We start from the raw sequence: 26,316 nt of genomic DNA, 5'->3' as shown, positions 1-26,316 counted from the left end.
ACAAGTCTTACCTCTCTGCACCCATCCTGGAGGATGGAGGAAATTGCTTACCAGCCAAGTAGGGTCCCTGGAAAATATGTAATGGAAATAGTGACACACTGTAACCTTCAAGTTGACCCTACTGCTCCCAAACCACAGAGCCCCAGGGTGACTCTCAAATTCTCAGATTGAGTTTTGAGCCTTTCCTGCCCAGAGTCCCATGTGAATAAAAAGTGCTATGGTTCTCACAGTGCTAGACTCTGCCACTCCCTGCCAGAGTCTCCAGCAAGACTCATTTCACTCATTTAGAACTGGAGGCTCCCTGCTCACCCTTCCCTCCAGGAGCCTGTCTTTTTTGTTCTAGAAAATGCAAGTCACTCATTAATTCATTCATTTTCACTCATACATTCATTTACCCAGCCTATATTTCCTAAGTATGCTCTAACTTGCTTCTAGAAGCTGATCTAATACCCCTGTCTTTAGAAAGCTCATATTCTAGCAGACATCCTGGTGACCCTCTAAAATGCCTGAACACAAGAGAGTCCCACGGAGGTTTCCGACCTCATTTTCTTCACCTGTAATGCATTAAAGCATGTCACTAGCTAACAAACTGAGAGAGGAAGAGAGGAAAAAGGGTGGGGAGGAAGAGAGGAAGAGAGGAAAATTCAGAGAGAGATGGAGAAAGAAAGAGTCTTGGGGCTGGGAATATGGCCTAGTGGTAGAGTGCTTGCCTTGCATACATGAAGCCCTGGGTGCGATTCCTCAGCACCACATATGTAGAAAAAGCCAGAAGTAGAGCTGTGGCTCAAGTGGTAGAGTGCTAGCCTTGAGCAAAAAGAAGCCAGGGACAGTGCTCAGGCCCTGAGTGCAAGGCCCAGGACTGGCAAAAAAAAAAGGGGGGGGTGGGAAATGAGTCCTGATTGGGAGAGAGCAGCCTTAGGTTGTATGTCCATTTTGTTTTATTGGGTTTTTTTTGTCTTTTTTTTTTTTTTTTTTTTTTTTTTGGTGCCAGCCCTGAGGTTTGAAATCAGGGCATAGGTGCTGTCCCAGAGCTTTTTGTGCTCAAGGCTAGCACTCTACCATTTGAGCACAGCCCACTTACAGCTGTTTTGGTGGTTAATTGTAGATAAGCATCTCTCAGACTTTCCTGTCTGGGCTGGCTTCAAGCTGATTTTCAGATCTCAGCCTTCTGAGTAGCTAGGATTAGAGGCATGAGCCATTAGTACTAGCTTGGGTTTCATTTTTATCACCTTTTAAAAGGCCGTGCTACCAGAAGGGAGACAGATGCTCCAGGCTTGCTAGTAAGGTAACAAAAGTCAGAAGGCAACCTGAATTGTTCCCAAGCTTTATAAAGAATGGGTAAGGGGCTGGGAATATGGCCTAGTGGTAAAGTGCTCGTCTTGTATACGTGAAGCCCTGGGTTCGATTCCTCAGCACCACATATATAGAAAAGGCCAGAAGTGACGCTGTGGCTCAAGTGGCAGAGTGCTAGCCTTGAGCAAAAAGAAGCCAGGGACAGTACTCAGGCCCTGAGTCCAAGCCCCAGGACTGGCAAAAAACAAACAAACAAACAATAAAGAATGGGTAAGATAAAAGACAGAACACATTCCCTAGAATATACATTCATGAAGCTAATCCTAGTGAACATTTGTTTGTATATGTATATGAAATGTGTATGTTATATAATGAAATGTGTCAACACCACTTGAAAGTTTCATTTTGTGTTGCAGTATTGTGGCTCAAGCTCAGAGTCTTGCACATAGAAGGCAAATACTCTACCATGAGCAAGCTGTGCCCTCAGCCCTTAAAGGTTTTTAATGACACCTTAATAAGCCACGAACAAATACACTCTCAAAAGTATACAATTTGGGACTAACGGTATAGCTCATTGGTAAGAATTCTTGCCTAAACACAAGTTTGCAGGGCAGGGTTACACATGAACACACCTACATATTCAGCATCTAGCTCAAGCATAGAAAAGGACTAACCTCCCTACGTCCCTTTCCAATAATCAACTGCCCACCAAGTAACTACTATCCTATTTCTTAGCAGTACAGATTCATTTAGCCTGTTTCAAACTGCATATAAATACAAACTCTTGTGAGAGATTCATCTCTCTAGTGTGTAATTATAGCCTGTTCTTTCTCATTGCTGTACAATGTACCATTATGTGATTATAACATAATTTATCTATTCAATGGTTGATGAGTATTGAGTACTACTTTTGTTTGTTTGGTTGCATAGTGCATAATGCTGCTATGAATTCTCCAGTAAAAGTATTTTGGTGGGCTGGGGAGGTGGCCTAGTGGTAGAGTGCTTGCCTAGCATGCTTGATGCTCTGGGTTTGATTCCTCAGCATCACATAAAGAGAGAAAGCCGGAAGTGACACTGTGGCTCAAGTGATAGGGTGCTAGCCTTGAGCAGAAGAAGCTCAGGGACATTGCCCAGACTCAGTTCAAGCCCCAGTACTGGCAAAAACAACAATAAAAAACCCAAAAATATTTCGATGAGCTGGGTGCTGATGGCTCATCCTAGCTACTCAGAAGGCTGAGATTTGTTGTTCATGGTTCAAAGCCAGCCTGGGCAGAAAAGTCTGTGAGACACTTATCTCCAATTAACTACCAAAGAGGCAGAAGTAGAGCGGTGGCTCAAGTGGTAGTGTTAGCCCTGAGCAAAAGAAACTCACAGACCATGCCCAGGCCTGAGTTCAAGCCCCAGGACAGGCACACACACACAGAAAATACATATTTTGGTGAATATCTGAACATATTTCTTTGGGCGTTCTATGGGATTTTTGTAGTATATTCACAGGTTTGGCTGTAGTAGATATTGAGTTTGTACCAATGTCCATATTACAATTAAAACTGTGATAATAGGTTGACAATGATGCCTCTTCTGCTACATATATGTGTATTCATTTTTTTGGTGCGAACCCAAGGTCTTGCACACGTCCAGCGAGCATATATTTCCCTGGGTCTTTCCACTTGTCATCTTAATCCTCTAGAGAAGTAAGGGGATGGGACAGGCAGACCAGAGAATGGTGACTACCAGGAGAAGGTTAATGTTCAGATGCTCAGCAGCGAAGGAGTCAAGCACACAGGGGCGGCAGTGCTTGCCCAGGATAAACCAGACGTGATCCAGAAGTAGCTGCCACGGAAAAACCAAAACAAAACAGCGACTCAAAGCGAGCACATTACCAGACTTTTCTGAGAAGCCAGAAATCGGGATTTAAAATATTTTGGCGATTCGTAATTTTGGAAAACACTATACTCACCCCACCCCATCCGCCCCCCCCCCCCTAAAAAAAATTGTCCGTGAGCCAGATACCTCCAGATCCTCCCCAGATCCTCAACTTGAGAATGAGCCTTGGCTTGGCTTCGGGTGGAGACGTCTGACCTGCACCAAAGTCCTATGTCACCCTGGGAGGGGGGTGGGGGGTGCTTAACTTCTGCCCTCTTGCAAAGGGCAATTGAGGTCGTGCAGGAACAAAGGCCTCGGTCAGCATCCTCCCTCCCGGGGCAAGTCTTCTCGCATCCCTTCGGGGAGCTTCCTTCCGTCACGCAGCCGCACCCTTACACTTTAGGCATGCGGGGAGTTCCCGATCCTTAGCTCGCCGTGTAAAACTAGGAGGATGCCCGTGCGTGCAAAACCGGGAAAAAAAAAAAAAAAGTGCTCTGGGCTCCGGCTGGGACGCAAGGAGTTAAGAGGAAATGGCCTATTAGGGTCTCGCTAATCCGAGAAGTCCAGGACCTCAAAAGTAACTGGGGAGCCAGGGACGGCTTGGACCGGAGGGAGCCGGGGTGGCCGATCGCCGAGGGAGTCAGCGCAGCCCGCGGCGTCCGGGGGGGACGCACGCTTGGCGGGGAGCGCACCCCCCGCCCCAGCCCCGGGGGCGTCGAGCCCAGCCGGGGCGCGCAGGTAAGGCGGGTCCTCTCCGCGCCGTTAGCCGGCCGCGGGCTCCGAGGCTCGGCCGGAGGGGCTGGGGAGAGGCTCCGAGCCCGCCGCCACCCCGGCTCCAGCCCCGACGCGGGTGGGGTCCGCTACACGTGCGGCCGCTCCCCGCCACGCCGCCCCACTCTCCGCCCCCCCCCCCCACGCCCCAGCCCCGCGTCCAGGACCTCCCGGGAACGCGCGCGGCCCCGACCCCGGAAAGTTGGCGGCCGCGCGCTCTGGGGCGCCCCCCTCCCTCGCGCGCGAGCGCCACGTGCCCGCGCGCCCCCCACTCCCAGGCCGCGGCGGGACGCCCCCGCCCCCACCGCGGCGCGTAGTGCGCAGGCGCCTCCCCGCGGGTCCCGGCGGCGGGAGCGGGAGCGGGAGTGGGGGGTGACGGCGACGGCGGCTGCGGCGGGAGCGGCCCCAGCCTGGGTTGGAGACCGAGGTGGTGGTGGCGGAGGAGAGACGAGGGCGGCGACGAAGGCGATGGCCACGCGGGGCCCATGAGGCGGCGGCCGGCGGGACGGGCCGAGGCCCGGCGGAGGAGGCGGCTCCGGGGACCCCCGCCGCCCGGTGAGGAGCGGCCGCCGCCGCAGCGCCGGCTGAGGGAGAGCGGGCTGGGGCGGGGCCGGGGCCGGCTGGGCGCCCTCGAAGGGAGCCCCGGAAAGGGGCCGGGGACCGCGGGAGGCGGTGTCCGGGGAGGAACGAGACCGGGGACCGGAGAGGGGCGCTGCCTTGGGGTTCCCGCCGAGCTCCGTCGCCCTCCCGTGTCCCGCCGGCGCGCCTCCCGCCGGCCCTCGCTTTGTCCCCGGGCGCGCGGCTCTCAAATTGGGAGGGAAACGGCTCGGGGGCGGGGGTGGGGGGGGGCCCGGCCAGGGGACCGGGACGGCGGGGGCGCTCCCCGGGCAGGTCCCCGGGGCGGTTAGGGGCGGAGGGCCGGGCGGGCGGGCGGCGGGGCGCTGGGCGCCGGGTCTTTGTCTGCGGACCGCGGCCCCTGCCTTCGCGGCGGGCGGCTTCGTTGGGCTCCGGCGCCACCAGCCGCGTCCCGATTCCCGCCTCCCGCCGAGGTCGCGGACGAGGTTCGAAGGCTGGGAGCGGGAAGACGGGGCTCCGTGCCCTCGGGTGGGTGGCGTCCTCGCCGCTCGGGAGGACTTTTCCCTCACTTGGGGAAACTTTGGGGCACAGTTCGTGTGCGCGCGGGCTCCTCATTGATCTCCCTCCGGCCTCGGGATTCAAAACTGAGAGAAGGCGCTAACGCTTGGACGGAGGAGGGCTGGCGGCTGCGCTATTTGTTGAGATTTTTGAGTCCCTCCCCACCCCTCCCTTTTAATTGTTGTTGTTTTTTTCCCCCCCTTTTCTTTCCGAGTGTTTGATTTGGATTGCGTTTTCTTTGCGAAGTGGGTGAATTTGGCTTTATTCATTTGGGGGGAATTTTCATGATCTGGGGTGGATTTCATTCTGCTCACGCTTTACTTTGGTCGCACGTGGACTAGGTGAAATCGAGTTAATCAAGTTACAGTAAACTCTTCTCTCGTCCGATAAGCCTGAAGTGACGGTGTTTGTGTACCCCCGAACGTGAATATTTGTGAAAACGTTATCCTACCAAGCCCTGTGGATGAAACACTTTAATGCTCTAATGATAAGCAGATAACAGCACAGCTATAGTAACTTCACATCTCCAGGAAAAAGGATTAATAATACAATTTCTGAATCAAGTCCTCCCTTCCCTCCCCCAAACAATAGTGCACAAAGGAAAAAAAAAACCCTACAAACTGAATTGTAGAATTCCTGATTTAAAAACATGAATTATGGTTACATTTGCCCATTTCGGGAATAGGACAGGAATTTATATTGTAGTTGCTTTGGATTTTTTTTTATTTTTTATTTAGAATGAAATAAATATATGCTGACTTCTGGGTAAAAGTCAAAAAGCTTTGGTAAACAAATCCTTGTTTTTGCTAGGTTTTTGTTTTGTTTTGTTTGAGAGGTGATGTTTTCCAAAGCATAGCTTGGGAGAAGCATTCACTAGTTCTTTGTGTTCAGGCTGTAGGCAAAGGGCACTTTGAAGATACTACATAGAAGTTATGTGGAAATTTTGTAAATATGTGTCCTGATTTGTAATGGCTTGATAATACTTTCTGCTTGTTTTAAACCATTGTGCATTTTCCCAACACGTTTCAAACACCTTTTTTTTAGTTTGTATAGAATTGGTGTCTACTTGCTCTTACTGTATATCCCCCACACTTCTGTTCAAAAGAAGGAACTCACTAGTACTTGGAAGGCTGAGATTATAGTCTCTTGGATTACAGGAGGATATTAAGTGTGAGCCCAGTTTGGGATACATAGCAAGATCCTGTCTCCTTTATTCAGTTCATGGAGCTAGAGTTTAGTTTTAGCCTTTGATGCAGAGGAGTTAAGAAGTTAACATATCTCTATCACTTGAGCCACAGCTCCATTTCTTCTTGGTGGTTGTTAAATGGGGGCAAAAGTCTCAGTGGACTTTGCTGTCTGGCCTGGCTTTGCCTGAGATCCTCAGATCTCAGCCTCCTTGAGTAGCTAGGATTACAGGTATGAGCCACAGGCACCTGGTGCTCCTAGTTGTTGTTTTTTATTGTGCTGGTCTTTAGGCTTCAACTCAGAGCCTGGGTGCTGTCCCTGAGCTTTTGTTGCTCAAGGATAGTCCTCTGCCACTTGAGTCACAGCTGTGCTTTCTGCTTTTGGGTGGTTAATTGGAGATAAGAGTCTTATGGACTTTTCTGCCCTGGCTGGTTTCAAACCTTGATCCTCAGGTCTCAGCCTCCTGAGTAGCCAGGATTCCCCATGAGCCCCTGGCACCCAGCCCTTAATTTTTTGTTTGTTTTTGTTTTTTTTTTTGGCCAGTCCTGGGCCTTGGACTCAGGGCCTGAGCACTGTCCCTGGCTTCTTCCCGCTCAAGGCTAGCACTCTGCCCCTTGAGCCACAGCGCCGCTTCTGGCCATTTTCTGTATATGTGGTGTTGGGGAATCGAACCTAGGGCCTCGTGTATCCAAGGCAGGCACTCTTGCCACTAGGCTATATCCCCAGTCCCTTTTGTTTGTTTTTGCCGGTCCTGGAGCTTCAACTCAGTGCCTGGGCACTGTTCCTGAGCTTCTTTTGTTCAAGGCTAGCACTCTACCACTTGCAACAGTGCCACTTCCAGCTTTTTCTGTTTATGTGGTACTCAAAGCCAGGGCTTCATGAGTGCTAGGCAAGCACTCTACCACTAAGCTACATTCCCAGCCCTTTCTGTTAGTTTTATAACTGTGTACATCAGCTAGAGAGAAGGAATTCAGGATTCTGTCTCTGATTATTGGCCCTTACCTCCCAGTTCTGGGTTCACCTATGAACTCAATAATATGGATCTTAAAATACAAGGTACATAATTAAAATCCAGAGCACCATTCTTTAAATAAATACGTAATGTTATTCCATACCTAACTCTCAATGGAAAGTGATGTTACAGAAAAACAATTTTTATTTGGCTCATTCCAAAAGTAATGATACTCTTTGTGTGTGTGTGTGTGTGTGTGTGTGTGTGTGTGTGTGTGTGTGTGTACTTGTGGCTGCTATTAAGAATCATACTGATTGAAAACAAAATTGAGCCAAGAAACAAGTAGGATCATTAATTTTATAAAACCATACCCTAAGCTGGGCACTGGTGACTCACACCTGTAATCCTTGCTTCTCAGGAGTCTGAGATATGAGAATTGTGCCTCGAAGCTAGCCCAGTCAGGAAAGTATGTGAGAATCTTAGCTCCCATGTAACCACCAGAAAACTAGACAATGGCTCTGTGGCTTAAAGTGGTAGAGTGCTTGCCTTGAGTGCAAAAGCTCAGGGATATTGCCCAGGCCCTGAATTAAAGCCTTATAACCAGCACCACCACCAACAACAAAATCATACTTTGCTGTGCTCTGGTGCCTGTAATCCTAGATACTCGGAGGGGCTGAGATCTGAGGGTCATAGTTCGAAGCCAGCCTGGGCAAGAAAGCCCCATGAGACTCTTACCTCTAATCACCAAAAAAGCCAGAAGTAGAGCTGTGGTTCAAGTGGTAGAGTTGCTAGTCTTGAGAACAAAAGCTCAAGGTCTGTCTCTTTCTATCTCTCTCTCCTGTCTCTCCCTCCTCCCCTTCTCTCTCACCCCCTCTTGATTCTGGGACTTAAAATTTCACACCTCAAGCCTTTCCACTCAGGGATAGAGCCCTACCACTTACCATACCCCCAGTTCTAACTCTTTCCCCCTACCCCTCCAGTTAATTGGAGATAAGATTTGTCTGCCTGGGCTGGCTTTGAACCCAGCCTCCTGAGTTGTTAGGATTATAAGTATGAGCCACTAGCACCTGGCTTCCCTTCTGACAGGGTCTCTCCATCTAGCCTAGGTTAGCTTCCAGCTCATTTTCCTTCTCTCCTAGCTTCCCAAGTGCTGGGATTACAGGTGTGTACTACCATGCCTGGTAGCATTGCTATTTGCAATTTTCTTCAGTTCTAAAAAGCGAATGACAAAGATAGTCACTTTTGATTTATATGCAATAGTGGATCCTTGTGTTTTACAAAAACTGAATATGGCTGCCAACACAAAGGCTATTTTTCAAACCTGTAGAACTGTTACCCAAAAGGTCTTCCTGAAATAAGGTATCTTATTACAGATAGCATTTTAATTTTATTATTATTATTTTTATTTTTGCCAGTCCTGGGCCTTGGACTCGGCCTGAGCACTGTCCCTGGCTTCTTTTTGCTCAAGGCTAGCACTCTGCCACTTGAGCCACAGCGCCACTTCTGGCTTTTTTCTATATACATGGTGCTGAGGAATCGAACCCAGGGCTTCATGTATACCAGATGAGCACTTTACCACTAGGCCGTATTCCCAGCTCCAATTTTATTTAATTTTATTTTGTTGGGTTTTTTTTGGCCAGTCCTGGGGCTTGGACTCAGGGTCTGAGCACTGTCCCTGGCTTCTTTTTGCTCAAGGCTAGCACTCTGCCACTTGAGCCACAGCGCCACTTCCGGCTTTTTTCTATATACATGGTGCTGGGGAATCGAACCCAGGGCTTTCATGTATTTGAGGCAAGCTCTTTTGCCACTAGGCCATATTCCCAGCCCCTAATTTTATTTTGTGTTTGGAGACAATCTCTATGTATCTAAGGCTGGCCTCTAATTCTAGGTCTTCCTGCTTACACTTCCAAGTGCTGGGATTCTAGATGTAAGACACCTAGACTTCATGGAACTATGATATCACTGAATTATCTCCTTAGCCCCAGTATCCCCCTTCCTCCCCCGCCCCCAAATCAGGTACTTAAGTGTCTGACACTGAGCTAGGTAAAGATATAAAGGTGAGTACTGTGTGTTTTTCCTTCAAAGTACTTCTTAGCAATTTGGAAGTTATCTGAAATCTTTGGAAAATTAAACTTACAGGTTTCAGAATAAATTTGATGCTTTTCCTATATAGAAAAAGAATACATTTTATGTACCCCCCTCCCTTTTTTTGCCGGTCCTGGAACTTGAACTCTGGACTTGGGTGCTGTCTCTGAGCTTTTGTGCTCAAGGCTAGTGCTCTACCACTTTAGTCACTTCGGTCTGGGTTTTTGTTGTTACTTGGAGGTAAGAGTCTCGCAAACTTCATGAGGTTTATAGGTGTAGCCACTGGTGCCTAGTTCCACATATTCCATTCTTATTCTCTAATGTATAAACTTTTCAAACTCTCACATAGTTGCACAGATTATTTCCATCCATGTCTTTATAGGACTTATTAATTTAAACCAAATCGTTACTTGATGGATGAGTTATAACATACCTTTTGAAAATGTTCAGGGTAAAGTGGGACTCTATTTTTAGGGAATTCCTTTGACTCATTCCTGGACCTGGGATTCCTATTGCCCATCTAGAGTAGATGTTTATTTGGAGTCAAATTTTCCATCTCCTGGCTTGGGCTATTCCTCAGGTCCTTGCCAACTGTCCTATCAGCCAGAGCTTTAATTAATGGTTTTAAGTCTACCCTTGGTCTTGCTTTCTTCTCTAAATTTAACCAATTCTATGCTTTCAGTTACCATATATATATATATTTTTTTTTTCTTCCTGCCAGTCCTGGGGCTTGAACTCAGGGCCTGAGCACTGTCCCTGAGCTTTTGCTCAAGACCAGCACTCTACAACTTGAACCACAGTGACACTTCTGGCCTGGCCTTTTCTATTTATATGGTACTGAGGAATCAAATCCAGGGCTTCATGCATGCTAGGCAAGGACTTTACTGTTAAGCTACATTCCCAGCCTACCATATGTATTTTGACTATTGCTAAATCTTTATCTCTAACCCCTCTTTTGTCTGTTTGTTTGTTTTTTTTGGCCAGTCCTGGGCCTTGGACTCAGGGCCTGAGCACTGTCCCTGGCTTCTTCCCGTTCAAGGCTAGCACTCTGCCACTTGAGCCACAGCGCCCCTTCTGGCCGTTTTCTGTATATGTGGTGCTGGGGAATCGAACCTAGGGCCTCGTGTATCCGAGGCAGGCACTCTTGCCACTAGGCTATATCCCCAGCCCTAACCCCTCTTTTGTCTTTGGTATATTGAGATTTGAACTCAAGGCAGTGAGCTTGCTAGGCAGGTATCTACCACTTGAGCTGTACTCTTAGACCACTCAGGTAATTTAAAGAGTTTTCCAGAGTAAAACCATCTTGGCTTCAAGCCTAGACTTACTTGTTTGTATGTATATGTGCCTCCCAAGCAAACACTAGACTTTTTTCACTGGATTCTGATTCACTAAGTGACTTTATTAACAATTTAATACAGTCAGAACAGAACTCTTTTTGGGGGGGAGGGGAGGCATGGTGCTTGAACTCAGGGCCTGGGCATTGTCCCTGAGCTATTTTGCTCAAGGCTAATGTGCTACTACCACTTTAAACCACAGCACTACTTCTGCTTTTCTGGTGGTTAATTGGAGATGAGAGTCTCACAGATTTTACTGCCTGGGCTGGCTTTAAACTGTGATCCTCAGATCTCAGTCTCCTTAGTAGCTTATGCCTGTAATCCCAGTTACTGTGAGTTCTGAGGATCGTAGCTCAAAGCCAGCCAGAGCAGATGAATCCTTATGAGGCACTTGGCTACTTATTTTTCTGTTTAACTTGTTGAGCTCTTTTTAAAGACCCAGTTGTGCCAGTGGCTTATGCCTATGATCCTAGCTACTTAGGAGGCCGAGATCTGAGGATTGCCATTCAAAGCCAGCCCAGGCAGGAAAGTCTGAGATTCTTATCTCCAATTAATCACAGAAATCTGGAAGTGGCTCTGTGGCTGAAGTGGTAGAGTGTTAGTCTTGAGTAAAAGGAGCCCAGGGATAGCACCCAGGCCCAGCGTTCAAGTCCCATGACTGACCAAAAAACAAAAAAAACCAAGACCTGATTAACCTATCTAGGTTTCTTTAAAAATGCTTTAGTGAGGGCTGGGAATGTGGCTTAGTGGCTAGTGCTTTGCCTAGCATGCATGAAGTCCTGTATTCAATTCCTCAGTATCACATAAACAGAAAAAAACAGGCTGGGAATATGGCCTAGTGGCAAGAGTGCTTGTCTCGAATACATGAAGCCCTGGGTTCGATTCCCCAGCACCACATATATAGAAAATGGCCAGAAGTGGTGCTGTGGCTCATAGTCCTAGAGTGCTAGCCTTGAGCAAAAAGAAGCCAGGAACAGTGCTCAGGCCCTGAGTCCATGCCCCAGGACTGGCAACAAAAACAAAAACAAATTTAAAAAATAATTTAAGGGGCTGGGGATATGGCCTAGTGGCAAGAGTGCCTGCCTCGTATACATAAGGCCCTGGGTTCGATTCCCCAGCACCACATACACAGAAAATGGCCAGAAGTGGCGCTGCGGCTCAAGTGGCAGAGTGCTAGCCTTGAGCAAAAAGAAGCCAGGGACAGTATTCAGGCCCTGAGTCCAAGCCCCAGGACTGGCCAAAAAAAAAGAAAAGAAAAGAAAAAACAAATGGCACTGTCACTTAAGTAGTAGAGCAAAGGAAGCTCAGGGTAGTGCCCAGGCCTTGAGTTCAAGCCCCAGGACTAGCCAAAAAAAAAAAAGAGGCTATGTAGTACTTTCTGAAAAGAAAATTGTTATTTGTGTTTCTAACTCAAATAGCTTCCCTTGACCTCACGTTCCAATATGTTCATGTTATTCAGAGTGAAAACTTAGTATTTATTGTAGGCAGAATACTTCAAGCAGATATGCAGTGTTCAGGTTTACTTGGAAAGGAAAGCTCTCTTTTAAGTTTGTGAAATTTTTTAGGAATGAGAAAGGTATCTCAAAAATGTTTTTGCGGGGGAGAGGGGCTGGTATTGGGGCTTGAATTTAGGACCGTGCTCTCAAACTTGACTTTTTTGCTTAAGGCTGGCACTCTACCTCTTGAGCCACAACTCCACTTATGGCTTTTTGCTATTTAATTGGAGTTAAGAGTCTTACAGACTTCTGCCTGAGCGGCTTTGAACCAAGATTCTCAGATCACAGCCTCCTGAATAGCTAGGAGTATAAACATAAGCCACCAACTGTGTTTCTTTTTTTCTTTTCTTTTCCTTTCCTTTCCTTTTTTTTTTGCCAGTCCAGGGGCTGAGCACTGTCCCTGGCTTCTTTTTGCTCAAGGTTAGCACTCTCTACCACTTGAGCCACAGCACTCCTTGCTTTTCCTATGTATGTGGTGCTGAGGAATTGAACCCAGGGCTTCATGTATACGAGGCAAGCACTCTACCACTAAGCCATATTTCCATCCTGAGTACAGATATCTTGTGGGAGGAAAATTATATATGCATAATGCCGTGGTTGTATTCTCCTGCCCTGGGTAGAACTGAGGCTTGAACTCAGAGCCCTGCACTTTCTGGGCAGATGCTCTACTATTTGACCCATGCCTCTGGCCTTTTTGTTTTCCTGGTTGGATTTATTTTATTTTATTTTTTGCCGATCTTGGGCTTGAATTCAGGGCACTGTCTTGAGCTCTTTTGCTCAGGGTTAATGCTCTACCACTTTGAACCACAGCTCCACTTTTGGTTTTCTCACAAACCTTTTTGCCTGGGTTAGCTTTGAACCTGTGGTTCAGATCTCAGCCTCTCCTTAGTGGCTAGAATTAGAGGCGTGAGCCACCAGCTCCTGGCTGCTTTCCTGTTTTTTGTTTTTTTTTTAATATGGTCTCTCTTTTTGGCCCCAGCCAGCCTAGACCACAACCCTCCTATTTATGCATAGCTGGGAAGACATATGCACCACTGTACCTGTCTCTCTGTCTGTCTGTCTCTGTCTCTTGTCTCTCCTCTGTCTCTCTGTCTCCCCCCCCCCCTTCCTTTCTTGTCCTAGGGCCTGTATTCAGGATCTAGGTGCTGCTCCTGAGTTTTATTTGCTCAAGATTAGCACTTGTCACTTGAGCCACTCTGGTTTTTGGTGGTTAATTGGAGATCCGAACCTGACCCTCAGATCTCAGCCTTCTGAGTAGCTAGGATTACAGGTGTGAGCCATTGGCACTTGCTCTATACCCAGCTTTTTTTATTGGTTGAGGTGTAGTCTTTCTGAACATTTTGCCTTAATCTTCCTGATGAACCACTGAACCTGATTTATGGTTTGGATCATAATGCTCATGTATTGTTGAAGGCTTGGTCCTGACTGATGGCCCTATTAGAAGGTAATAGAACCTTAAGGAGATGGAGCCTAATGGGGGGGGGGGGTGCCCTTGAAGGATATTTCAGGACCCTTACTCCCTTTCTTCTCTCTCCTCCTTGGCACTCTTGTTTCTTCACATACTTGTCATGATGATAAGGCAATAGGGCCAAGCAACCTTGGACTGAAACCTCTGAAACTGAGCCAAAATAAATTCTTTTTTGTTTTGTTGGTACTGGGGTTTGAACTCATTGTCTCTTATTCTCAGTAGGCAGTTGCTGTACAATTTAAGTCATGTTCCTAATCTCCTTCCTTGTTTATCTTTGTGTGTGTGTGTGTGTGTGTGTGTGTGTGTGTGTGTGTGTGTGTTTTGTTATTCTAGTCCTGGGACTTCAACTCAGGGCTTGGGCACTGTCCGTGAGCTTCTTTTGCTCAAGATTAGCCCTCTACCACTTGAGCCACAGCGCCACTTCCAGCTTTTTCTTAATTTATTCATTCCTTCCTTCCTTCCTTCCTTCCTTCCTTCCTTCCTTCCTTCCTTCCTTTCTTCCTTCCTTCCTTCTTTCTTTCTTTCTTTCTTTCTTCTTTTTTGCCAGTCCTGGGCCTTGGCCTCAGGGCCTGAGCACTGTCCCTGACTTCTTTTTGCTCAAGGCTAGCTAGCACTCTGCCACTTGAGCCACAGCGCCACTTCTGGCCGTTTTCTGTATATGTGGTGCTGGGGAATTGAACCCAGGGCTTCATGCATGCACTCTACTACTAAGCCACCTTCCCAGTCCCATGTTGTATTTTATAAAACAACTATTAGAATCAGAATGACTATAACGTTTTCATATGTCAAGTAAACACCTAAAGAATTTGTAATAAAAACTGGTTACAGTTTTAATGAGTGTTTCTTTCCTTCTTTCTTTTGTGCTGGGAATTGAACTCAGAGACTCACACACAGGCTAGTGCTCTGTCACTGAGCAAAATCCCCAACCCAAGGTGACTGTTTTAATAGAATTAGATTCTCAAGTAAAGGTAATTCCTAATACTCAATACCAGGGATAAAGAACAGGGAATAATGGCAACCACTGTGTTCCTCTTTTTTTTTTTTTTTTTAACCTTCTCCCCTTCCTCCCATAACTGTGGGCTGAGAATTACTCTCTGGCTTTGCACTGGTGCTCACCACTGTAATCCTAGCTACACAGGAGGCTAAGATCTGAGGGTCAGAGTTCAAAGTTAGCCTGGTCAGGAAAGGCCACTAAAAAAGCCAGAAGTGGAGCTGTGACTCAAGTAGTAGGGCACTTCCCTTGAGCAAACAAATAAAAAGCTCAGGAACAGCACTCAGGCTCTGAGTTCAAGCCCCAGGACTGGTACAAAAAAAGAAAAAAAAGGATTACACTCTGGGTAAGAAAGAGTAATAGATGAGGGGAAATTGATCAGAGTACCTCATCTTCATATATTCACATTATGGAAATCTCACAAGGAAAACTTTGTACAATTAATATAAAAAGAAAATTACTCTTTGGACTCATTATCTTGTATTTTACTCTGGAATAGAGTTTCTTATATATTAAGTTCTGCCTTCTATATCCAAGGGGATGTGTAATAACTGTAAAAGATTCTATGAGATTTCTAGTATAAATAGCAAGATCTGGTCTCTAGCAACTCTTGGGTATTATAGTTATGCTGTTTTCTGATTTGTTGCTTAATTAGGTCTTTATGAAATACGCAAATATTATGAAATTTGTACCCTAATCTACTCTGAAAAATTCCTGAGAGCTTTCATTGCATAGTAAAAGCTTTGCAAACTATTGTATGCTTATTGTAGAAAATATTGAAAAGCCTATAGAAGAGAGATACATTAGGTGCTTTTAATGTGGATGTGTTTCCAAAATGAAGAGTGAGAAACACAGATAAGTGTAAGCTGATAAAGCCCATACAGAAACATACTGATCTAAACATGATTCCATAACTTAAGTTCTAATTCTATATATTCATTGGAAATGAAGTCTCTGAATCTTCTGCCCTTTTTCTGCCTTTGAACTTCAATCCTATGACCTCAGACTGTTTTATGATGCTGGTACTAGGACTTAATTCAGGGCCTCTTACTCTCACTTGGCTTTTTCTGCTCAAAACTTGTACCGTATTCCTTGAGCCTCACCTCCCTGTATATGTTTGTGTGTGTGTGTGTGTGTGTGTGTGTGTGTGTGTGTGTGTGTGTGTGTGTATTAATTGGAGATAAGAGTCCCAGGGACTTTTCTGCCAGGACTGGCTTTGAACCTTGATCCTCAGATCTCAGCCTTCTGAGTAGCTTGAGCCACTAGCACCTGGTACGCTCTCTCTCTCTCTCTCTCTCTCTCTCTCTCTCTCTCTCTCTCTCTCGCTCTCTCGCTCTCTCTCGCTCTCTCTCTGTTGTTGTTGGTGGTGGTGGTGGTGGTGGTGGTGGTTGTGGGGCTTGGACTCTGAGCCTGGGTGCTATCCCTGAGCGGTTCAGGTCAAGGCTAGTGCTCTACCACTTTGAGCCACAGCACCACTTTCCTGGCTTCATTTTTTTTTTAAATTTTTATTATCAAACTGATGTACAGAGAGGTTACAGTTTCATACGTTAGGCATTGGATACATTTCTTATATTGTTTGTTACCTTGTCCCTCATACCCCCCCTCCCTCCTCCCCCTTTCCCTTTCCCCCCCTGAGGTGTTCAGTTCACTTACACCAAACAGTTTTGCAAGTATTGCTTTTGTAGTTGTCTTTTTTTACCCTGTGTCTCTCAATTTTGGTATTACCTTTCAATTTCCTAGTTCCAATACCAGTATACACAGTTTCCAATATACTCAGATAAGATTACAGAGATAGTGTAGGTACAACCAAAAATATGGAACGCTTCACGAATTTGCGTGTCATCCTTGCGCAGGGGCCATGCTAATCTTCTCTGTATAGTTCCAATTTTAGTATATGTGCTGCTGAAGCGAGCACTCCTGGCTTCATTTTTATTATTTATCTCCATGTTTACATGGGTATGTTCAATTTGTGAAAATTGAATGCATACATATATATCTTGTTTTTAATTTTTATTTATTTTCCAGTCCTGGGGCTTGAACTCAGAGCCTGTGTGCTGTCCCTGAGCTTTCTCACTCAAGGCTAGCACTCTACTACTTTGAGCCACAGCACCACTTCTAGTTTTCTTGTGGCTAGTTGGAGATAAGAGTCTCGTGGACTTTCTTGCCTGGGCTGGCTTGGAACTATTATCCTCAGATCTCAGCCTCCTGAGTCGCTAGGATTATAAGCATGAGCCACTGGCGCCTGGCCTGCACTTTTTTGTCTTAGATGTTCATTTTTCTAGACTGAACACTTCAAACATTTGGTTTGATGTAAGCTTAGGCTGTCTTGGATGTGTATACCAATGCTGTCCTCGAATGAAGACATTCAGACTTGGGAGGCATTGTGAATGGATGCATTATCCCAGGTTTCCCATACTTTTTCAGCTGGTTCCTGAGCGTTCATGTATTCAAGTACAATGGCTCTTTGCCAGTGCAAATTGGCACTTCAACCCACAATGGTTCATTTTATTTCCTTGTTGGTTGATACAGCCAAGATTTCAAAATCTTCTCTTTTGAGATGGTTGTAAATTTTAATTTGTGATAAATTATATTTTGTGTTTTTCAAACATTGTCCATAGCCAGGAGTTCTTTTGAAAACAAGTTGTTTATATGTTTGTGATATGTAGATTACTGTTTGCAAGTTAGCTGCCATAATACTTTGACTTAGAAATTGTCACCAGCTAGTTATTAAGCATCTATTCTTACTCATGTGGAATTAACTTCCACTTAAAAAAATGTTTCAGTTAAACAAAACTTCATTATAAGCCCTTTAATTGATTCCCTGTCTCTACACATAAAGTAGATTCATTCAGGGCTGTGAGTCACTAGCATGAGTTTAGTGAATTGCTAAACTTATACTCTGAGGCACACAGAGAGTTAATGCATACTTGGACTCATGGTGAGTCAGTATTGAAATGTTCTTAGCGCAATCCTAGTATAAATTTTCTGGGATGACTGTTTGGGAAGTGTCTTTTTGAAAAATTAATGTCTTATTGCTTAATTTTACTTCTGTTACTTTGCTTCCTGCCTATCCCTAGTGTACTGAATTCCACATAATTTTTCAGTTGTTTTATGAACTTTACTGTGCTGGATATAATTTTCACCAAATGTTAACATGAGCTACCTTAGAAATCTTCTAATGTAATATTCCCCACTTACTTCACAAATGAAAATATGGAAAGACACTTATTCCTGAGGTGCCGGAATCACATTCCAAAAATCTCTTGGCTCCTAGTCTAGTACTTGTTATGGCTCAGTTTCATGAAATTTACGGTTAAGAATAGCTCTTTTTAGATAATTTTAGTTCATATTGGATTTTGCTTTTATAGAAAAAAATTAGTATTTTAAAATGTGGACTATCTTTTATATGGGTTTTGTTTTTAATTAGGAAGTTAAAACTTATTCTGGTTTATTTGTTTTTGCTTTTATTAAACCTTTATAGAGGCTGGGAATGTGGATGAGTGGTAGAGTGCTTGCCTAGCATGCATGAAGCCCTGGATTCAATTCCTCAGCACCACATAAACAAAAAAGCAAGAAATGGCACCGTGGCTCCAAGTGATAGAGTGCTAGCTTTGAGCAAAGGAAGCTCAAGGACAGTGCCCAGGCTCTGAGTTCAAGCCCCAGGACTGGCAAGACAACAACAACAACAACAAAAGCCTTTATAGAGCTGAGCACTGGTGGCTCACACCTGTAATCCCTAACTATTCAGAGGCTGAGATCTGAGGATTGCGGTTCAAAGCCAGCTGGGATGGGAAAGTCTATGAGACTCTTAACTCCATTTAACCACCAGAAAGCTGGAAGTGGAGCTGTGGTTCAAATGGTAGAGCAATATAGCCTTGAGCAAAAATCATAGGGAAAGCACCTAGGCCTTGAGTTAATGCACACACACAAAACAGCAAAAACAAGAAAAATCTTTAGAACAGCCGCAGTATATTAAAAAAAAAATTTTGGGGCTGGGGATATAGCCTAGTGGCACGAGTGCCTGCCTCGGATACACGAGGCCCTAGGTTCGATTCCCCAGCACCACATATACAGAAAAACGGCCAGAAGCGGCGCTGTGGCTCAAGTGGCGGAGTGCTAGCCTTGAGCGGGAAGAAGCCAGGGACAGTGCTCAGGCCCTGAGTCCAAGGCCCAGGACTGGCCAAAAAAAAAAATTTTTTTTTTGGTTGGTCTTGGGGCTTGTACTCCGGGCTTGGGCACTGTCCCTGAGCTTTTTTTTTTTCTTTCCTTAAGGTTAATGTTCTACCACTTTGAGCCACAGCTCCACTTCCAGCTTTTTGTGTTGGTTTTTTGTTGTTGTTGTTTTTGCCAGTCGTGGGGGTTAGACTCAGGGCCTAGGCACTGACCCTGAGCTTCTTTTGCTCAAGGCTAGCACTCTACCACTTGAGCCACAGCACCCTTTCTGGCCTTTTCTGTTTATATGGTACTGAGGAATGGAACCCAGGGCTTCGTGTATGCAAGGCAAGCACTCTACCACTAAGCCACATTCCCAGTCCTCATGGATTACTTTCATAATCAAAACAAACCAGCTTGGCATCTTATGGATGACTTAGCTATAGCTTTTTAAAGTTGGCAGAACTTGATAATGAAATAAATTATACTGGAGTTTGCTTTGTTTTTAATCACAGTAGAGATGCAGGTGGTTTTTTTCTCTGACTTTTTGAGCAGTTGAATCTGTAAGCCACCTCCTGGGAAGGGTGTCTCAGTGACTAAGCCAGCTGTTGAGTGTTTAGCTAAACAGCTTGCTCCTAAACAGCTTGCTCTTACTTGACTGCTCAGATCCTAGTGAAAGGTACTGGCTGCTCCAGGGAATCGGGCACACAGGGTGAAGAGTTTGCAAGGCTTTGTTGTGACCTGGTTTAAATTTACTGGAATTTCCCTGTTCTTTCTTTCTTTCTCTGTCTCTGTCTCTCTCTGTCTGTCTCTCTCTGTCTCTGTCTCTGTCTCTCTCTCTGTCTCTCTTTCTGTCTCTGTCTCTCTCTCTCTCTCTCTGGATGCTGCCCCTGAGCTGTGTTTTGTTTTTTTTTCCCCAGACTAGGGCTTGAAATCAGGGCCAGAGCACTGTCTCTGGCTTCTTTTTTTGCTGAAGGCTAGCAGTACCACTTAGAGTCACAGCTCCACTTCCAGTTTTCTGGTAGTTAATTGGAGAGTCTCACAGACTTTCCTGCCTGGGCTGGCTTTGAACTATGATCCTCAGATCTCAGCCTCCTGAGTAGCTCGAATTACAGGTGTGAGCTATCAGTACTGTGTTTGGCTTTTCTTTTTGATAATCTTAGGGTTTGAATTCAGGGACTTACATTTGCTAGAGGCACTTGAGCCATGCCCCTACATAGCACTTTGAGCTTCTGTATGTTTCTGCACAGGACTGTACTGAACTGCAATCCTCCTATTTTCATTGTAGCTATGTTAATAGGTGCACACTGTCATTTAGCTATGTTGAGATGGGGTCTTACTAACTTTTTTGCCTGGGCTGGCTCAATCAGGATCCTCTGTCTTCTGAGGGAGGTGGGTTTACCAGGCATGAACCACCACTTCCATCTGCTTTAGCTTCTTGCTATAGGTGGGCAGAATTAATCAACTTTGAGTTTTCATAAATTATTCATTTCCTGTTAAATTTTCTTTTCTTTTGGACAGGATGTAGGTTTTATTAGTGAGATTAAGGGGTGGGACAGCATAGTTGAAGCCCTCCATGACTGCAGGATTTAATACTTGTTCCCAGGATACCATGATTAGGAATGTATTTGATCCTATGGCCATCTAGGATGGGCCACTCACTTCTGAGCTACCTTGTCTATAAATTCATCTACATATACTTGATAAAGCCCCACTTCTTCGAGATATGGATCTTCTTGCAGTCAGGAAACTTGAAGTTGGATGTGTGTTGAACTTAATCACATACTCTTATTCTGCAGCTTGGTGCATCTGGACATGGTGACCTGGCCGCTGTATCTGGGCTTCACAGAGACACCCGGCAGACTTTTCTAGTGACTAAATTGCCTAACATTAGAGGTGCAAATATTCACTGGAAAGCTCTGTCTTCAAGATCCTTTAGGTCAATTATATAAACAACAGCCATGTACACTACCAAGGAGGCTATTTGCTTTTTGCAGCCACTGCACACCAGCTTCTCATGTGCAAAGGAGCCTGGTGAGCTTATTTGGCTGCAGATCCTACCAGATTCTTTTGGACTGTTACACTGTTTTTTCCTACTGTTTATATTGGGAGGAGAAAACAGTTTCAAAGTCATGCCTATCTCCATCTCATTCTTGCATGGTTGCTGTGATTCATAAAAATCTTTTTTCTTCCTGAGTGGCATTTTAGTGATTCATTGTTTTCTGTGGGAAGAAGTTTATGACCTATTCTTTTCTTTTTCCTTTCCAGAGGAAAAGTTGCAAGCAAAACATCATTTTTCTAAGAAAATTTGGGTAACAGAAGTTCTGGATAACAGGTAAAGTGAATTTAAATTTCTTTGGTGGTGACAAGATATTTACAATCTGTCCACATGAACTGGGAGAGGGAAGGGAAAAAAAGTTAGAAGGCTAATTGTACTTGCCTCAGTGGTTGTATTCTCTCTCTCTCTCTCTCTCTCTCTCTCTTTTTTTTTTTTTTTTTTTTTTTGGCCAGTCCTGGGGCTTGGACTCAGGGCCTGAGCACTGTCCCTGGCTTCTTTTTGCTCAAGGCTAGCACTCTACCACTTGAACCACAGTGCCACTTCTGGCATTTTCTGTTTATGTGGAACTGAGGAATTGAACCCAGGGCTTCATGCATGTTAGGCAAGCACTCTACCACTAAGCCACATTTCGAGCCCTTATATTCACATTTTATACATATTTGACTTAGGTGGTTTTTAACTTTGATTCTGGATTAGTTCTAGGAATCTTAGAATTAAACTGTCTTTTAAAATGGTGCTTTTAGAACCAGGCACTGGTGGCGGGGGAAGGATGGTGCAAGCCTTTAATCCTAGTACTTGGAAATCTGACACAGAAGGATCATATCTAATATAAAATAAAATAGGCTTAAGGGCATGACTGAGTTCAAACCCAATACCATAAAAAATGAATAAAACAAAATTCTGCTTTAAAATAGATTTGTCTCTTGATTAGACTTAATGTCTTCACAGTTGAGCTTTGTAAACATTTTTTGATATCTACAACAAGCAAAATACAGATGGGATTATAGTGTTTTCTATAAGAACATTCACTAGAACCTGTTGCTATGCAGCCTAACTTGGGGGTCTCTTCCTGGCTTCTTTCTGTCTTTTGTTTTAGTCTTGATCGTTGCTAGTTGTTTCTGTGCCATACTGTGCCATCTCCTTAATTCCTTTTAACACATTGTCAGCTGTTCCAAAATATAAGCTTCCTAATAAGCTATTTCACAGTGAAGTCTAGCCCAAGAGTCCTTGTTATGATTCTATTTGTTTTTTGTTTTGTTTTTTTCCAGTCCTGGGCTTGGACTCAGGGCCTGAGCACTGTCCCTGGCTTCTTTTTGCTCAAGGCTAGCACTCTGCCACTTGAGCCACAGCGCCACTTCTGGCCGTTTTCTATATATGTGGTGCTGGGGAATCGAACTCAGGGCTTCATGTATGCAAGGCAAGCACCCTTGCCACTAGGCCATATTCCCAGCCCCTTGTTATGATTCTAATGATGGTCTACATATGGCTATACTTGTCTGTTATTATCTATATCTCACAAAGTTTTGAAGGTTTTATGAAATACTAATATATGTAAAAAGCCCAGTTTACTATATCTGAGAAGTACATCTCTATGATACCTGTAATTTACATGTATGTTTTTATGCTTTTACTTAGTTTTTTTGCTTAAAGCTAACATTCTAACACTTGAGCCATACTTCCACTTCTGGCTTTTTTTTAAATTGTACTTGAACTCAGGGCCTCAAGCTTGCTGGACAAGTACTCTATCATGTGAGCCATACCCCCACCCACAATTTATTTTTCAACCAGACTTTTATAGGATTCTCTAAGTCCAAACAAGTATTTGTGGATTAAGATGAGTTGTCCTACCTAAGGGTGTTAAGACAGGGTACTGATCATGTGTTTAGCCAGACTCTGGTGGCTCACAACTGTAACCCTAGCTAGTCAGAAGGCTGAGATTTGAGAAATAAGGCTCAAAGCCAGCCCAGGTAGAAAAGTCATTGAGACTTTTATCTCCAGTTAAGCTAGAAGTAGAACTGTGGCCCAAGTGGTAGAGTACTACCCTTGAGGGAAAAAGCCAAATGAACACACAAGGTCCCAAGCTTAAGACCCAGTACTGCTCTGCTCTCTAAATAAATGGTTTTACTTTGCTCTTGAATTTAAATTTCAAGTATACAAAGAAGTAATTCCTAGAAATCTCGTGAATTAAAAGGTATACTGTTGAGGTTTTAGTATTTGTTGGGGCTAACTCAGTTCTGGTACACAAGCTTAGCATGTGCAAAGCCCTGTGCCCAATTCCCAGCACGCACGTGTGCGCACGCGCACACACACACATTCCACCCTCTCTGAAAATAAGATTTTAATATTTGTTGACTTTTCCCTTTGTACTTTCCCACTTTTATCAGGGCAACTCAACTGGAGCACCATGAGTTGGAGCTTCCTGACTCGCCTGCTAGAGGAGATCCACAACCATTCTACATTTGTAGGGAAGATCTGGCTCACTGTGTTGATTGTCTTCCGGATTGTCCTAACAGCTGTAGGAGGAGAATCCATCTACTATGATGAGCAAAGCAAATTTGTGTGTAATACAGAACAACCAGGCTGTGAGAATGTCTGCTATGATGCCTTTGCACCTCTTTCTCATGTGCGCTTCTGGGTGTTCCAGATCATCCTGGTGGCAACTCCCTCTGTGATGTACCTGGGCTATGCTATTCATAAAATTGCCAAAATGGAGCATGGGGAGGCAGACAAGAAGGCAGCTCGGAGCAAACCCTATGCAATGCGTTGGAAACAACATCGGGCTCTGGAAGAAACGGAAGAGGACCATGAAGAGGATCCCATGATGTATCCAGAAATGGAATTAGAAAGTGAAAAGGAAAATAAAGAGCAGAGCCAGCCAAAGCCCAAGCATGATGGTCGACGACGGATTCGGGAGGATGGGCTCATGAAAATCTATGTGTTGCAATTGCTGGCGAGGACTGTCTTTGAGGTGGGTTTCCTAATAGGACAATATTTCCTGTATGGCTTCCAAGTCCACCCGTTTTATGTGTGCAGCAGATTTCCTTGCCCTCACAAGATAGACTGTTTTATTTCTAGACCCACTGAAAAGACCATCTTCCTTTTGATAATGTATGGTGTTACAGGCCTCTGCCTCTTGCTTAACATTTGGGAGATGCTTCATTTAGGATTTGGGACCATTCGAGACTCACTAAACAGTAAGAGGAGGGAACTTGAAGATCCGGGTGCTTATAATTATCCTTTCACATGGAATACCCCATCTGCTCCTCCTGGCTATAACATTGCTGTCAAACCAGATCAAATCCAGTACACTGAATTGTCCAATGCTAAGATTGCCTACAAGCAAAACAAAGCCAACATTGCCCAGGAACAGCAGTACGGTAGCCCTGAGGAGCACCTCCCAGCTGATCTGGAGACCCTGCAACGGGAGATCAGAATGGCTCAGGAACGCCTGGATCTAGCAATTCAGGCCTATCATCACCAAAACAACCCCCACCATGGTCCTCGGGAAAAAAAGGCCAAAGTGGGGTCCAAAGCTGGGTCTAACAAAAGCAGTGGTAGTAGCAAATCGGGGGATGGGAAGACCTCCGTCTGGATTTAATCTTGGCTGGGCTTAAAACTTGGGCTTTTCATAGTTTATGGTAAGCAACGGCTCACTGAATAATGACTTCCATTGAGTAAACATTTGGCTCTGGTTATCTTCAGGGATGCTGTTGGCTCATGATCCAAACTCAGGGGACTCTGAAGGTGGGGCTGGGATGAATGGGGAGAGGGAAACACAGTGTTCCCAGGCACATGTTCTCAGCAATAATACAGTTGCAGAACTTTACATTCATGTCTTCCAGATCCAGTGAAGAACAGATATATTTAAATCATTCTTGTTGAACAGTTTTTGTATGTACAGTATTATGGTACTTTTTTTTTTTAGTATGAGAACTTCTTTTTTTGTATCTGTATATTGGACTGCTGTAGTTAATACTTTTTTATATTAAAGGAAAAAAAACTCCTTATAAGTAATGCCTGTTAGGCTAGTGTTTAATTACTTTGTTTAGCAAATTCTACCCTGGGTTTAGAGTTTTAATAGATGCTACACTGAATAAAAAGTGCCTCTCGTATTGCAGGAAAGATTTCAAGCATGTAAGAATACGCAAAGAAGAGATAGCAGTTTTCAGTCCACTTTATAAAGAGGTCGGGGTGTTCCCTCTTTTACCTGAGAAATCTTGGAGTCTCATCCTGTGACTAGAGTTGTAGCCATTCTTTGACAACATGTTTCTAAAGGAGGTAAAGGACTTGCTGAGGATTCCTTTAAATACCAAGCATTGCCAATATGGCCAGTGTGTACTTAGAGTGTGTGTAATTTAAGTTTGCAAAGACTGATAGGAGAAGGTGTCCCTAATCTGATAGCAGTGTGGAGTCCCTGGCTAGAGTTGATGGTAACTAAGCTGCTTCTCAGAAAGCAAAGCCACACCTGGAAAATGATCCCTAAATAGGATGTTTAGTTGTGAACCTGTTTGATTTGCCTTAAACCTCTATCCAGAAAACTGCCTCTTTCTGGTTTCTGAAGAAGCCAGTAATGGATATTTTCTATATTTGTTAATATTAGAAGTACAAAACCACTCTTTTAAGAATATTCAGAGGTACTTGTACTTCGAATGGCAGTTCAGATTGTTTATTTTTATAATTTGCCATGGAACTTTACAGTTTACTTACTTCTGCCAATGTAAATTCCTGTCTGAATGGCCATTCTGACTTAGGTTTCTGTCTGTAAATAGACATAGAGGAATTTGGTATTTATTCTCTGTTGGCATATGTATTTGTCAGCAATTAGTTCTAATGTTCACAAAACTAGTAATTTGCAGTGTTTTCAGTATGTTGGAGGGCATTGTTCTGCTGCTATACAGCCTCGTGGCATGTCTGAGAGTGCTAAGCCTAGAGCATAAGCGTGTAAGGTGGAGTAGAGAGGCTTTGCCCCACCATGAAGCTTTTTCATTTGCGTCTTGCTCTTTTCTGACAGAAAGCTGCTGCAAGCCACCTCTGAGTTTGAAATTCTGAAAATACCACATTTTATGTCTTAATTTTGAGATGCCAGTTCTCTACTATTTAGGAGGATACTAGTTGTTTTCCTTTATTGTTTCTCCTTCCTTCCTTTTACCTTCCCCAACACAAAAAAAATAGAAAATGTAGCCTTCTAGCCATTCACTTACTGATATCTCATCCCATTTTTATGTTTAAATTTTAGCCTATTTGAAGGGACAATTTCAGAAAATGGTATACTTGTATGTATCATGGAGAATTAATAGACATGTGAAGTTTCTCTCAAGTGGTTGGTTAATAAGGAAAGTCATATAATTCTAAGAACATAGGCAAATTTTTAACCACCTCACCCTAACTCGGAAAAAGAACTCCCAATTCTTAAATTGCTAGAGCTTTCAGCAGATTTCTTAATTGAAGGACACAAAATATTTATATACTGTACACTGCTGGCGTCTCTCAGTGCCTGAAGGAGAACAGAGTAGCTTTGCCAGCAGAAAGG

At 44.5% G+C, this 26,316-nt stretch overlaps 1 protein-coding gene and 2 non-coding genes across 4 annotated transcripts; 1 reads left to right on the top strand and 2 right to left on the bottom strand.

The window, feature by feature from the left end:
• Positions 1-3,587: 3,587 nt before the first annotated feature.
• Positions 3,588-24,796, top strand: Gjc1 (gap junction protein gamma 1). Of its 2 annotated transcripts, none has more exons than XM_048366245.1 (3): positions 3,588-3,897; positions 20,996-21,062; positions 23,171-24,796. In XM_048366245.1, exon 3 carries the CDS (start codon positions 23,191-23,193, stop codon positions 24,382-24,384), a length of 1,194 nt encoding a protein of 397 aa, XP_048222202.1. In that variant the 5' UTR covers positions 3,588-3,897; positions 20,996-21,062; positions 23,171-23,190; the 3' UTR covers positions 24,385-24,796. The 2 variants fall into 2 exon arrangements, with proteins under 2 accessions (XP_048222202.1, XP_048222203.1); XM_048366246.1 differs by lacking the exon at positions 3,588-3,897 and adding an exon at positions 4,335-4,485.
• LOC125366643 lies at positions 16,384-16,490 on the bottom strand. Its single transcript, XR_007213930.1, has one exon. It is a non-coding gene; the product is annotated as a U6 spliceosomal RNA (small nuclear RNA).
• LOC125366584 lies at positions 20,645-20,781 on the bottom strand. The gene has a single exon (XR_007213880.1). It is a non-coding gene; the product is annotated as a small nucleolar RNA SNORA70 (small nucleolar RNA).
• Positions 24,797-26,316: the final 1,520 nt, after the last annotated feature.

Source organism: Perognathus longimembris, chromosome 17 (genome assembly GCF_023159225.1).
Source record: "Perognathus longimembris pacificus isolate PPM17 chromosome 17, ASM2315922v1, whole genome shotgun sequence".
Classification (NCBI taxonomy): Eukaryota; Metazoa; Chordata; class Mammalia; order Rodentia; family Heteromyidae; genus Perognathus; species Perognathus longimembris.
The sequence above is the reverse complement of the archived record's forward strand: the minus strand, read 5'-3'. Positions and strand labels throughout refer to the sequence as shown.

What these genes read in the sequence shown, in the direction of transcription:
- Gjc1 (XM_048366245.1), top strand. Translation starts at nt 23,191, where the DNA reads ATGAGTTGGAGCTTCCTGACTCGCCTGCTAGAGGAGATCCACAACCAT.